Below are 14,573 nucleotides of genomic sequence, written 5' to 3'. Positions count from 1 at the left end.
CCTTGCGCACACCCTCCATGCTTGATTGTTACAATTTTTGACATTCTTACTCCCACAAATAATTTGCCTGTGTTCTTTGGATTAACATTCTGGCCTGTGCTGGGCTCTTCCTCCATTATTCTCTCATGCTCACTGGAGCTCCCTGTTTGTCCGTTGGGAGGCTTGAAAGAGGCCCTTGAAGTTCCCCTGTGCCTGATCATTTTAAGCAAAGGTTTGGACCTCCCTTTGACCTCTTGCCCTTCAGCTTTGTCATTCCAGCCATGTGGATCAGTATGTTGCTGCTGCTGTTGATTCTGAGGCTCTGGGCTGGGTTCCTCTGACTGGAGGTGTTTTCCTGCAGGTGCTCCTGGCAAAATCTCAGAGGGGTGATTGCGTTTCACATGTTGGCTGAGGAATGCCTGACTGTAGAAGGCCACAGAGCAGTAGGGACATGGGTGGTTCTCTGGCTTTGGCTCTGCTGAAGGAGAAAGTTTTGGTCAGGGCAGGTGTGGGCAAGGCTGCCTGTGCCTTATGCTCTGTCTCCTGGTAAGACCTGTCTCCGGAATCATTCTAACTGTGTTGACAGTGCAAGCACTGCCTCCCACAAAGTGTTCCTTCACAGTCTACTTTTCTTTTTCCTTGTCTGCACTACTCTTCTTCAGAAATCCAGAGACCCCATATCAAAAGTCTTTTCTACAGCCCTGGCCAGTGTGGATCAGTGGATAGAGCCTCAGCCTGTGGACTGAAAGGTCCTGGGTTTGATTCCCATCAAGAGCATGTTCCTTGGTTGCATGCTTCTCCCCGGCCTGGTTCCTGGTCTGGGCGTGTGCAGGAGGCAGCCAGTCACTGTGTTTCTCTCACATCGATATTTCTCTTTGTCTTTCCCTCCCTCTTCCATTCTCTCTAAAAATCAATGGAAAAATATCCTGGGATGAGGATTGAAAAGAAAAAAGGTCTTACAGATCAAGGACCATCAGAAGCCATTTCACTCCTTATATGGGTTGGACTATTGTGACCTTTCCATATACATGTATCTTCTAAGTCATGTTAAAGAGAAAAACCACAGGCCTGGCCAGGTAGGTCAGTGGTTGAGCATCAACCCATGAACCAGGACATCACCAGTTTGATTCCTGGTCAGGGCACATGCCCAGGTTTTGTGCTCAATCCCAGCAGGAGGCAGCTGATCCATGTTGATATTTCTATCTCTCTCTTCGTTTCCATTCCTCTCTCTCTCAAATCACTAAAAATATTTAAAAATAGAGAAACCATAGGCCCCAACTAGCAATTGCTTCTCTCTCAGTTTTCCACAAATCATAAAATGGAAATATGTCCTTCCTCACACAGTATTCCTACTTGATTTCTTTCAGTGTTAGCCTATTTCAAATACACTACAAAGTCCTGTTTCAAAATATCTTTTCAGCCGAACCGGTTTGGCTCAGTGGATAGAGCGTCGGCCTGCGAACTGAGGGGTCCCAGGTTCGATTCCGGTCAAGGGCATGTACCTTGGTTGCGGCACATCCCCAGTAGGGGGTGTGCAGGAGGCAGCTGATCGATCTCTCTCATCAATGTTTCTAACTCTCTATCCCTCTCCCTTCTTCTCTGTAAAAAAATCAAAATATCTTTCCAACCATCCCCTATCCAGTTTGGCTCAGTAGATAGAGCGTCGCCTTGGGGACTCCAGGGTCCTGGGTTTGATTCTAGTCAAGGGCACATACCTTGGTTGCAAGCTCAATCCCCAGCCCTGGTTGGGGTGTCTGTGGGAGACAAGCTATTGATGTTTCTCTCTCTCTGTCTCTCCCCCTTCTACTCTCTCTCAAAAAATAATCAGTGGAAAAATATCCTTGGGTGAGGATTAACAACAACAACAAAAATATTTCCCCAACCTGCTTCTTACACTCCTGACTCCCATCTCTCTCCAGCCAGTCCGCCTTCCTCTCTCACTTGGAGTTGAAATAATCTCAGAGGGGATTCCCCACTGAAGTTTATTTTCCAAAAAAATTAACAAAGCATAGTTTTAGAACATGCCACTCTACAGCTGAGAACTGCTCAATTGTCCCGTCTCACTCAAGAAAGTCCCCAGTATCTCAGCTTGGATCATAGGCTCTGTATTTCTAGGCTGCTAGGCATCTGTCCAACCTCTGTTCTTACCCTCTGTACTGAGACTGAGACTGGAGTAGCCCTCAGCCAGCTCAACACCCCACTTCTTTCCTTCCCTGCACCAGCCACTCCCTCTGCCTGGGACCTTGTGACACAACTGTTGTAAATGTTGTTTCCTGAGAAAGCCTTCCCTTGAACTTTGCAATCTGACACACCCACCTTCCCCTCACACTGATCCCTAGGCACTTGTCCTGGGCCCGTTTTCTCCAAAGCGCTAACCACTGTGTAATATTAAGCACATGCACATATGTCTGCCGGGGCTTCCCTCCTTCACCAGCCAGCTGCTCAGGAGCAGTGATTCTGATCATCATGTTAATCTGTATTTCCAGCTCCCAGAACCCTGTGTGGCACCGAGTAGGAATTCACATGACAAGTCACAAAATAATGAATGAATGCATGTTAACACACACATTTCATTTAGAAATATGCAGTAAATGAAGAAGAAACAGCTAAAGTGTTAAAAAACAACAACCCACAAACAACCACCTTGATGAGAGAGCTGGTTAAGTGCCTGAAACCTTTTTTTTTTTTTTGCCTCTAATCCTTTCAGCACTATATGATGCTGTGCATTTTGTGCATGAAGTATTTTTAAAAGTGGAACACAAATTGGCCCTGGCCAGTGTGGCTCAGTTGGTTGAGCATTGTCCCATTCACCCAGAGGTAGCCAGTTTGATTCCTGGTCAGGGCACATGTCAGGGTGGTGGACTTGATCCCCAATAGGGATAATGCAGGAGGTAGCAGATTGATATTTCTCTCCCTCTCCCTTCATCTCTGTCTCTAAAACCAATAAAAGCATATTTTTAAAAATTAGAACAAAAATAAAAATATTAAAATTATTCCTAAGAATCAAAGATCTCTCCCGGGACTCTCCTTTGTCCTGTATTGGCCCCTCTTGCCCTTGTGTCAAGAGGGACCCTCTTCTCACTATCCAATTGCCTACAGCTGTTGCCTGAGTTCTTTGTTAATGCTGAGGTCATGGTGGCTGGTACCATGGATCTGTCTCTTGCCCAATGGTGTAAGCTGGGCCCTCTCTGGAGAAGAAACCTGGGTTCCCCAAGATATGTGATCAATGCCGGGGCCCTGCCAGCAGGCGAGGGGATCCAAAGGCAGTTGCTGGGCATGGAGGCCACAGGGGCATAGGCTACCAAGAAGACAGAACTGAACCTCACATCACCCTACTTGGCCCAGAGATGGCTGGTAGTCAAAGACGGGTAAGACCCCACAGGGTGGGACGACCTAAGACAGGCACAGTCGGGGGCCAGTAGGAGAGAACTTGGGGTTCAACAGAGGTGAGGCACAGATCCTCACCCCCCCCCCCAATGGTGCAGGGGCTTGAATACTTGCCCCTTCTGAGGAAGGTCTCCTGCCCCCATGGATGCTTCTTGCTTCCCATGTCCAGCCCAGATTGGGACCCAGATAACGGATAGAGACTTGGCCCAGCTCAGATTGGGAACAGAAAGAGACTTGGTCCAGCTGAGATCTTACCCAGAAAACAGAGATTTGGCTTACAGCAGCTGCCCTCTCACTGCAACAGGACTTGTTTCCCATTTCTACCTTGGACCACAGGGAAAGGGGCAGCTGAAGGAAAGGGCTGTGTCAGGATACTGCCTTCTTACCTTTCTTCTCCCTCTTTTTTTCTAACAAGGCTCTGTCATTTAAAAAATAAAAATGGGGGAATTTGTTGGAAGCCGATCCTCCCTGGCTGCTTGAGGCAGTCCCTGCAGGAATGTTTCAAGGAACCTTGAAATAGAGATGAGAAACGCCCTAGCCTTTGGAATGGAATGGATGGGGTTAAGATCAAATAGGATAAATGCAGATGTAAGAGGACAATAGGGGGAGGAACCTGGCTAGGAGAAGAGAGGTTGTTTCCCCAGGTGAGGACCAAATAGTATAAATACAGATGTTAGATGACAATGAAAGAGAGAATCTGGCTATGATGATCACCTAAAAAAAAAAAAAAAAGAGAGAGATATTGTTAGGTCCGCTAACAATATATCTTCTGAGTGACTGACGCCTAGGAGATTTACTGTGGCTTTTATTCCTTGTGGCTTGTCCTGGGCCAACCCCGAGCCTGTCTACATCCGTATTGTTCCCACTTCAACCCAGAAAACGGTGATGCCCCTCTGCAAGACATGGAGAGGGAGCCCTGCGGGCCTCCTTGGGCACCTGCCCAATCTCCCAATTCCAACCTAAGACCTGGAATCGCTTTGGTGAGAAAGTGGCACCCTCTACTGGTCCTGCAGAGCTAATGCAAGTCTCTTCCCCACCCCTACCCCCACCCCCACCCCCTACCGCAGCCTCCTTTGGGGAAGGCAGACCCAGGTGTCTGGACCTCCCAAGTATGGGGCAAGGTCCAGCCAGGGGCGCTGTCTGCGAGAAGGCAGGTAGGTGTGTGTGTGTGTGTGTGTGTGTGTGTGTGTGTGTGTGGCGGGATGGGGGAGCGGGCGGGGGGAGAAGAGGGGTGCTCTCAGATGCCATCCCACAGGGGAAATCCCCAGTGCGCCTGCGTGGCCTTGGAGGTACACACACGTAGCACCATGTCCAGCACCGAGATTTCCGCCAAGTGACCTGCATTGAGGAGATTCACTGTGGCCTTTTGCCGGGTGACTCGGGCCTCGGGCCTGTGGATCATATTTGATGCTCAGCTGAGATTCTGATCACACCTACAGTACAACTGACCTCTTTGGATTCAATGGCTTTGAAAAACAGACGTCATAGGGCACATCTGAAGGACGGCATCCCATTCATGTCCTAGAGTCGCCATATCCACTGCCATCAAAGAGGTGGCTTACAAGAAGGGAAAGGAATTCCCTGAGAGGCCAGATGACAGGGATCACAAATCAACGTGCCAGCTGGACCCCTTTCCGTCTGGGGGCTCTGGGGAGCACCTCACCTGCCTCCACCAGCTGCTGGTGACCTCTGGCGTCCTGGACTCAGAGCTCATATACAAAGCATACGTATTTTATTCACATCCACTTCAGCATCTGCCTCCCATGACCTCCAAGGCACCCTTCGTTCGGTGTGTTTGCGTCTCTGGTCTCCCCCCTCCCTCACCCCCCTCACCCCCCAACCCCTCCCTTCGAGGAATGAATACAAGGCATCTCAGCCACTTTTAGGAGAACATGAGACAGAGAGAGAGGGAAGAGAGAAGGAGGGAGAGGGAGAGAGAGAGAGAGAGACAGTGATGTGAGAGAATCATGGATTGGTTGCCTCCCACAAGCACCCTGCCCAGAGCAAAGATAGAACCTGGTATGTCCAACCACGTATGTGCCCTTGACCCGGAATCCCTTGACCCAGAATGGAGACCTCAGCTTTCCATTGCATGACCCGACCTTTCTCACCTACTGAGCCACACCTGCAGGGCTCCCTTTGTCTTTCAATTGGATCTTGTCATCTATTTATAGTTGAAGAGATTCTTGCCAGTTAAGGGTGCTTGCTGTGTTATGGTTTTCTGAGTTTTAGAGTCCTCTGTTTCTCTTTTATTTTCTTGCTCTCTTGTCCTGTATGTTGAGGACATTCTGTAGTGCTATGTTTGAATTCCTTTCACTTGTTTCTCGTTTGCCTCTTGTAGACCTTTGGTGTGTGGTGAACTGGACTCCTGACTTAGGACAAATAAACAGCCTCTCCTTACATTGAGGATATGGCCTCTCCGGTAACCCTGGCTAGCTTCGTGTCACTCGGAGATGGCCCAAGAGTCGGAACGGTCCTCTGCTGGTCGGGAAGCGCCAATGCAAGCCACCATCCTGCAGCCAGAGCCAGGTGCCTGGACTTGACGTGAGCCGGGAAGGACAAGCAGGGGGCACGCTGACTGCAAGAAGGCAGGGGCTGAAGGGTGCTCATGGATGCCGACGTACCATTTAAATCAAGAAGTGTCCATGCGTGACTGTGGATTTACACACACAGATGCGCACACGCACAAGCACACCCACACCCACACCCTCCCCCTTCACCCCCCCCCCTCACACACACAGGGGAGCACAAGTTCGGCAATCAAGATTTCTAATGAGTGACCCACGTCTAGGAGATTTACTGTGGCTTTTTTCCTTGTTGCTTGTCTGGGGCCCACCCGAGCCTGTGTAAATATGTATTGTCCCCTATTCAACCCAGAAAACGGCGATTCCGCCCGCAAGGCATGGAGTCAGAAACCTGCGGGCCTACTTGGGCACCTGTCCCAACTCCCAAGTCCTCCCCAAGCCCGAGGAATCGCTTCAGCGGGCCGTTGGCACCCTCTACTGGTTCTGGAGCTGTGATGCTTTCAGTCCTGGGGGTGGCTGATTGGTGGAGCAGGCGGGCAGCTGATTTGGCTCCTCCCACCACGCTCTTGGGCTATAAAAGAAAGCAGAATCTGCTTTGCAGAGCTTCTCAGCCCTAGGTTTGTTGTCGTGGTCGTTGTCCTCGTTCTCCAAGGGAGCTTTCAGGGGAGAGATCTTGCAAAGACCGGGTCCTGGGACGTAGAAGCCGCTGAAGCACCTGGCTAGAACCTGGTTAGGCTGCTGATCAACTGAATGCACTGTCTCAGTGTCACTTCTTCTTCGCCAACTCCTTCCACAACTTTGGGAATCCCTGGGCCTGGACCCCAACATCTGGTGCCTGCACAGGAACAGGTCCGGCGCCATGCAGGAAGTGACGACCTGGCGTGCTTACTCGCCGGCTTGATCTGAGGCCGATTCCGCGCCCGCCATGGCCCACAAAGTGAACATGTCTCTGGACGACGTCATTAAGGTGAACAGGAGCCAGTGGGGCGGACGCGGCGGGGCTTGGACCCCAACGAAGGCAGAGGAGAAGCTAGCCATTCCCAAGATGACGAGAAAGAGAAGTCATCCTGAGCTGACACAAGAGGCCGTCAAAGAGCCTCGCAGCGGCCTCCAGATGCACTTTCTGCAGTCTCCGCAGGGTTTCCATGCATTGGGCAAGAAGAGTGATGAGAAAGCTGACCCGTCTTCCTCGCAGGCCCTGGGAAACTCAAGCAACCCCAAAAGCCCCCGGCCATGACCAGTTTTCAAACCACGGCTTGAGCTGCCCCGCCGTGAGCTGGCCATGTCCAACAGGGTTTATGTGCTGCTGAGCTAGTCCCATGGAGACGTGAAGCCGGTGGTGTCCAGCACACACCTGCTGGACTTCCTGAAGCAGCTGGAGGATTACACGCCTATGATCCCAGATCCAGTGACTCGTTACTACCTGAACCGCGCGGGCTCAGAGGCTCCAGAGCTGCAGGCCACGGGGGAGGTCAGCACGCCTCCCTGTGACAGTTTGGGCAGGAGAAGGTGCAGGACGTCGTGTACCGCACGATGGAGATCTTCCAGCTGCTGCGGAACATGCAGCTCCCAAATGGTGTCACGTACCATACTGGAACATACCAAGATCGGCTAGCAGAGCTCCAGGATCACCTTCGCCAGCTTTCTATTCTCTTCCGGAAGCTGAGACTGGTCTATGACAAATGCAATGAAAACTGCGGAGGGATGGATCCCATTCCAGTAGAGCAACTCATTCCATATGTGGAAGAAGATGGCTCAAAGAATGATGATCGGGCTGGCCCACCTCGTTTTGCTAGTGAAGAGAGGCAAGAAATTGCTGAAGTAAATAAAAAACTCAAACAGAAGAATCAACAGCTGAAGCAAATTATGGATCAACTACGAAATCTCATCTGGGATATAAATGCCATGTTGGCAATGTGGAACTAAACTGATATTTACATTTCCTGCTTTACACGTTATACCATTTTTCCCCCCTCAGGTATTTTTTCCCTTTGAAGAAGATTATTTATCTGTTTATATTCCAGTCAATAGAACTAAAGTTCTATTTTTACATTGTGGTTTTACATTAAAGTAGTCCATGGCAATAAATAAATAAATAAATAAATAAATAAATAAATAAAAATAATGCATATGGGACCATCATAACTTCCTCTATATTACTTATTAATTTCAATAGACTCTGTATCAAAGGCCATGTTTCTTTTATCAGCACTTGCTGGGCATTAGATTTCTGAGCTCAGATGCATAAATCCTGTCTTTTGAGGTTTTGTACATGTTCTTAGGAATAAAATGTAATTGGCTTATGTAAATTCATAAATACAATCTCTTTCAATGTGTGGCCTTAGTTTATATTAACTATTGACTTTATTTGAAAACTTTTAATAAGTGTGTATAATCTACTTTAAGAGAAATAGGTTTGTTTTTTAAGTATTTACTTCTTATGTCTATGAATAAATCATTAACTATTACAATTAAAAAATACAACAAGAAATTAAATCCTGTCATATTCCTTTCAAATCCCCTAAATCCTTGCCACATAATAGTAGCCATCTCCCCAAAATCAATGTTTATAGGCATAATTGAAATAAATGCATTTATTTATTACTCAGAATGAATCTTTCCTATGAACTGCATGTAGCACTGTGCTGTGACTTTAAAATGGCCTCGCGCCATTCCCAAGAATAACCTGAGATTTCTGGGCTAATGCTCAAGTTGTAAAGGGGAGAGACGTTGGTGCAAGACTCAGAGATGAGTCCTCATCACAGGAATGGACATATATGAGTCAGTTAAGTGCACTGAACCAAACCCGTAGAAGCTGTAAAATTATGATTCCCAAACTCTTCATTATTTTTCTACTACACCTAATGATAGAAATTGGGTGCTACAGTTTGCATTTTAAGGCTTTGAGATTGTTCTTATATGTATGTAATCCTCAAAAGGACAGGCCCTACTGATTTTAGCATTGTAAGACAGGCTGCTGTTATGAGAGGCTAAATCGTTTTGGGGTTGTCGTTTTTTTAATATGCTTGTATTGATTCTTAGAGAGAGAGGATGGGAGAGGGCTAGAGAGATAGAAAACATGGGAAAGAGAGGAATATCCTCTCTCGGCTGACTGCCTCTTGCATGCCCCCTACTGGGGATCTTCAGAATCCAGACACGTGCCCTGAACAGGATGGGAATGGAACCAGCAACCTCTTGGTTCCTGGGTTGATGCTCAGCCGATGAGCCACACCAGCCCGCCAGGCTACAGAGTTTCAACAAACAGATCCATGAGTCTCCAGCCCTCTCTGTGCCTGTGCCTTTTGCCATGTGACTTTTCTGTTCCTCCCATCAGGAAGCAGAGTACAAGTTCCAAACACTTGAATCTGAGTGTTTTTGAATCTGATTTGTTTTAGCCAATGGGATAATAATGGATGTGATGCAAGAGGAGGCTTGACAATCTGGGCTTGCTCTGTTAAGCTTCTGCCATCACAAGGAGGATGGGTCCAGCTAGCCCACTGTCCAAGGAGGAGGAGGAGGGTCACCCAGAGCAAAGCCCAGTCACCCAGGCAGCCCAGCCTAAACCAACTGCCTCCAAGCCCAATCCCCAGACATAAGCCCAGTCAGGATCACTTGTTGGCCAACCTAGCCAAAGCCTTCAGGCACCTGAGAAAAAAATGTCCAGTGTCGTGTCCCACACAGCAATTTTGTGACACTAGCTAACTGCCCCAGTTCAGTAAAAATTTTTGAAGAAAAGAGTGAATTTGGGTTCTTGGACAATGTTAATTCTCCTAGATATTAAGAGAGTTATTTATTGAACCAATAAATAATGGAAAGGTGCCTTACCCCCAATATATAAGCTACATATCCATGGGGGCTCATTTTTTTACATTATAAAAGTGATCTGGGTGAAATAGAATACTCCTCAAATGAATGAAAATCTTTTTTCTTTTTTTTTTTTTTACCACAGTGCTGCATATCTGTTTGAAAGTATATACTTGTGCAACAAGGGGCAGGCAGAGAATAATTAACATCTGACAGTGCTTCATCTGTGGGTTCCACACTGTCTCAAAATAGTCTTGCTTTATTCATTTATTTAACTTGTAGCTCAAAGGAATAATATGCATATTACACACAGTTCCACTGACTATACAGACATCAAAGTTACTTATTTAATCCACAGATCCTAATCACATATTCTTTTGCATATTTTAAGGAAGCCTCTAACCATCTATTGTAGTTATCTAAGCATAGCTAGAAGCGTAAAAAAAACTGGTTAAAGTTCAATTTGTACTGATGGGAAGTAAATTTGGTAGTAAATTGTGTAAGAAATGGTCTGATTTGTTCTCAAGTTTGAAACTTGAAAGAAAATAATAGGATAAAATTGTATTCTATCATATATTAACATAATTCTGATTAAAACTGCAGAACACTAATTCTTAGGATAAATCTAAACTGAATACAATTTTGGTTGGGATTTTTGTCTAATTACATTTTCTGACAAAATTACTAGATGTTAAATGCAGTGTGGTATCCTAAATTGGATCCAGGAACATCAAAGTGCGTTATAACAAAAAACTGGTGAGATCTGAATAAAATTTGCAGCTTAGTTAATAATAATTTGCAGATGTCTTAGTTTTAACAAATGTTCCATGTTAATGGAACATTACGAAAACTGGTGAGGGGTAGACCAGAATTCTTGGTATAATATTTGGAATGTTTCTATCAATCTAGGATTATTATATACATATATATATTCTATCTAATAATAGACAAACATGGTAATTAACTGTACCTGTGACACACTTCCCATTGGCTAATCAGGGCGATATGCAAATTAACTGCCAACCAAGATGGTGGCCGGCAGCAAGGCAACTGAAGCGAACAGGAGGCTTGCTTGCTCCAGTGATGGAGGAAGCCAAGGTTCCCCACCTGCCTCCACCCAGCTCTGAGCTGCACTCTAAGCAACTATGTTGCAATTATAGAAGCTAACCTATCCCCAGAAACCTGGTTTCAGCCAGCCGGGCCTCAGAGCTGGAGTTGCAACAGAGTTTCAATTATAGAAGCTAAACAAAGCCCAGATACCTGCTTTCAGCAGCTGAGGTCTCAGAGCAGGAGCCAAGCCTCCTAGCTAAAGCTCCAGTGACAGCCAGAGAAGGTAAATAAATCCCAGGATAAAGAAAAAAAGGAGAGGTTTGGAGCTTCAGCCACCTGCCAGCCTGAAAATGGCCCTCAGCCCCTCACCAAGACTGGCCAGCACCCCAGTGGGGACCCCCACCTTGAAGGGGGTTTGACCAGCTGCAAACAGCCATCATCCCCTCATCCAGGCTGGCCAGGAACCCAAGCCGGGACCCCCACTCTGATCCGGGACACCCTTCTGGGCAAACCAGCCGGCCCCCACTTGTGCACCAGGCCTCTATCCTAGATAGTAAAAGGGTAATATGCAAACTGACCCTAACAGCAGAAAGACTGGGAATGACTGGTCACACTGACCACCAGGGGGGCAGATGTTCAATGCAGGCACTGCCCTCTGGTGGTCAGGACGCTCTCACATGGGAGGAGCTCTGCTCAGCCACAAGCCAGGCTGATGGCTGCCAGTACAGCAGTGTTAGTGAGAGCCTCTCCTGCCTCCTCAGCAGCACTAAGGATGTCCGGCTGGCAAGTGGACATCCCCCGAGGGCTGCCAGGATGCCAGAGGGATGTATGATTGCTATCTTTGGCCCAATCCCCCGGGGAGCAGTGGTCATCCCCTGAGGGGTCCCAGACTGCGAGAGGGCACAGGCCAGGCTGAGGGACCTCCCTCCCCCCACCCCCGGAGTGCACAAAATTTTGTGCACCGGGCCTCTAGTATATATGTGTGTGGGGATATATATATATATGACTGACTTGAAAAGTGGGGGAAGAAGCAAAATACAAGCCCATATTTTTATATATTTTTGCATACTACAAATTTATTGTTCCATAAATGTACAGTGCTTGAACAGAAAAAGAAAGCCCCACTGTTGCCTAGAAAGTGGAGTTGAAGCAGCACGTGGGAAGCAGGGAGGCTCCGCGATGTCAGTTGTGTGGTTAGAGGCTCTGCTCCATGTATGTGGAGGTGTCCATTTCTTCAGGAAGCTCCGCTGCATTGACTTCAAACCTACCTTGAACCTCATTGAGGTTCAGGACGACTACCCCAACTAGTAGTCCAAAGAAAAGAAAATGGCCCAGGAACACGCTGTGCTGCTCTCTTATCCGTCGGTTGAGGCTCAGAATTGGAGAGTGAGGAGTATTTGAAGCTCTGTCCATTTAGTTTCACAACAATAAATAAGCAGAGGCAGGAGGTGGTGGCAAAGACACTGGCAGCCATACATCTTGCTAGGTCTTTATAGCTGTGTCTCTGGATTTGTAGGCCACTCCCCGACTTTTCAGCTCCCTCACAATTCCTTGGGGCAGGCGACCAGTGACTGACACTGCATATACACCAGGCTTAAAGTTACTGACTCGCTGCCACTTGGAGACCCAGCTGTGCTCTGGACTCATCATTGCAATGATTCCATCAAAGGAACAGCTGGTGCAGTCATATACCACCTCTCGGTTACCCTTCATCTGAAGGTATGCATCACAATTATCACAACCATCATATTCAAACTGGTCTATAGTCTTGACCAGCGAACACAGCAAACAAGCCCGCAGATGCCGCATGTCCTCGGGCACGGTCTTCAGAGCCATCCTCCCCACAGGAGCAGAAGAGTGAAATTCTCCGAATATTCGTTTTTAACTTTTATCGAAAATGAAACAAATAATATATTTTCACTATTCGTTTTCAATCTTTCATCAGTTGCCAATTCCAACAATTATCCTTTAAAGTTACCCTTAAAATTAAATCATCTTTTGATGAAAACAATGAATTCAGGATTCTATACAGTGCTAGTGTCACAATCAAACTAATTTTAAAATATTACAAGGTGCAAGGTGGTCCTCCTGCACATGACTACAACGGTTCACAACACATGGAACTCACTATGAATTATGAAGGCAAAAATCGTATCTTACAATGGTACCTGTATGGTCGGTCGGTGCGGGCCCTCTTTCAATTGCAGACTTCTGACTTCTTGTATTCTCACTTGGGCAATGTGGCAGGCAGCTCTCCCAGGCCTCCTTTATAAGGGCACAAATCCCATCATGAGGGCTCCACCCCCAGGACCTAATCCCATCATGAGGGCTCCACCCCCAGGACCTAATCCCATCCCAAAGCTCCAACTCCTAATCCCATTAGCTGGCGCAATAGGATTTCAATTTATGAATTTGAGGCATGGTGGGAGTCACAAGCATTCAGACCATAGCACTCATCTTCACTTCACTGTGCTTCATTGTCCTAAATGATTTACATTTTTAGAAAAATGGGCTCGAGCCAGTTTGGCTCAGTGGATAGAGCAACAGCCTTCAGACCAAAGTGTCCCGAGTTTGATTCCGGTCAAGGGCATGTACCTTGGTTGCAGGCCCAGACCTGGTCACCGCTCCTGCACAAAGCAACCAATCCATGTGTTTCTCTCACATCGACATTTCCCTCTGTATTTTCCTCTCTCTTCCACTCTTTCTTAAAAAGTCAATTGAAAAATATCCTCTGGTGAGGATTTTTAAAAAATTGAATAAAGATAGAATTTTAAAACTTTCCTGAAAATTGCCATTTGGAAAAGTATTTGTGATAAAGCAGTGCTTATTTAAGAAATTAAATCCTGTAATATTCCTTTCAAATCCCCTAAATCATTGCCCCATAATAGTAGCCATCCCCCCAAAATCAGTGTTTATAGGCATAATTAAAATAAATACATTTAATTATTACTCAGAATGAATACTTCCTATGAACTGCATGTCACTCTGTGCTGTGACTTTAAAACTGCCTCGCGCCATTCCCAAGAATAACCTGAGTTTTCTGGGCTAATGCTCAAGGTGTAAAGGGAAGAGATGTTGGTGCAAGACTCAGAGATGAGTCCTCATCAAAGGAATGGACATATATGAGTCAGTTAAGTGCACTGAACCTAACCCGGAGAGGCTGTAAAATTATGATTCCCAAACTCTTCATTATTTTTCTACTAAACCTAATGATAGAAATTGGGTGCTACAATTTGCATTTTAAGGCTTTGAGATTGTTCCTATATGTATGTAATGCTCAAAAGGACAGGCCCTACTGATTTTAGCATTGTAAGACAGGCTGCTGTTATGAGAGGCTAAATCGTTTTGGGGTTGTCGTTTTTTTAATATGCTTGTATTGATTCTTAGAGAGAGAGGATGGGAGAGGGCTAGAGAGATAGAAAACATGGGAAAGAGAGGAATATCCTCTCTCGGCTGACTGCCTCTTGCATGCCCCCTACTGGGGATCTTCAGAATCCAGACACGTGCCCTGAACAGGATGGGAATGGAACCAGCAACCTCTTGGTTCCTGGGTTGATGCTCAGCCGATGAGCCACACCAGCCCGCCAGGCTACAGAGTTTCAACAAACAGATCCATGAGTCTCCAGCCCTCTCTGTGCCTGTGCCTTTTGCCATGTGACTTTTCTGTTCCTCCCATCAGGAAGCAGAGTACAAGTTCCAAACACTTGAATCTGAGTGTTTTTGAATCTGATTTGTTTTAGCTGATGGGATAATAATGGATGTGATGCAAGAGGAGGCTTGACAATCTGGGCTTGCTCTGTTAAGCTTCTGCCATCACAAGGAGGATGG

General features: G+C 46.7%; 2 protein-coding genes across 2 annotated transcripts; one reads left to right on the top strand and one right to left on the bottom strand.

The window, feature by feature from the left end:
* The first annotated feature begins 7,376 nt into the window (after nt 1-7,376).
* Nucleotides 7,377-7,976, top strand: LOC132234063 (mediator of RNA polymerase II transcription subunit 30-like). Its single transcript, XM_059695117.1, has one exon. It carries the CDS (start codon nt 7,425-7,427, stop codon nt 7,815-7,817), a length of 393 nt encoding a protein of 130 aa, XP_059551100.1. The 5' UTR covers nt 7,377-7,424; the 3' UTR covers nt 7,818-7,976.
* A 4,061-nt stretch (nt 7,977-12,037) lies between these two features.
* On the bottom strand, nt 12,038-12,617 carry LOC132234062 (transcription elongation factor SPT4-A-like). Its single transcript, XM_059695116.1, has one exon. It carries the CDS (start codon nt 12,579-12,581, stop codon nt 12,228-12,230), a length of 354 nt encoding a protein of 117 aa, XP_059551099.1. The 5' UTR covers nt 12,582-12,617; the 3' UTR covers nt 12,038-12,227.
* Nucleotides 12,618-14,573: the final 1,956 nt, after the last annotated feature.

The sequence above is a fragment of the Myotis daubentonii genome, chromosome 5 (genome assembly GCF_963259705.1).
Source record: "Myotis daubentonii chromosome 5, mMyoDau2.1, whole genome shotgun sequence".
NCBI classification, from domain to species: domain Eukaryota; kingdom Metazoa; phylum Chordata; class Mammalia; order Chiroptera; family Vespertilionidae; genus Myotis; species Myotis daubentonii.
This window is presented reverse-complemented; position numbering and strand designations above follow the sequence as displayed.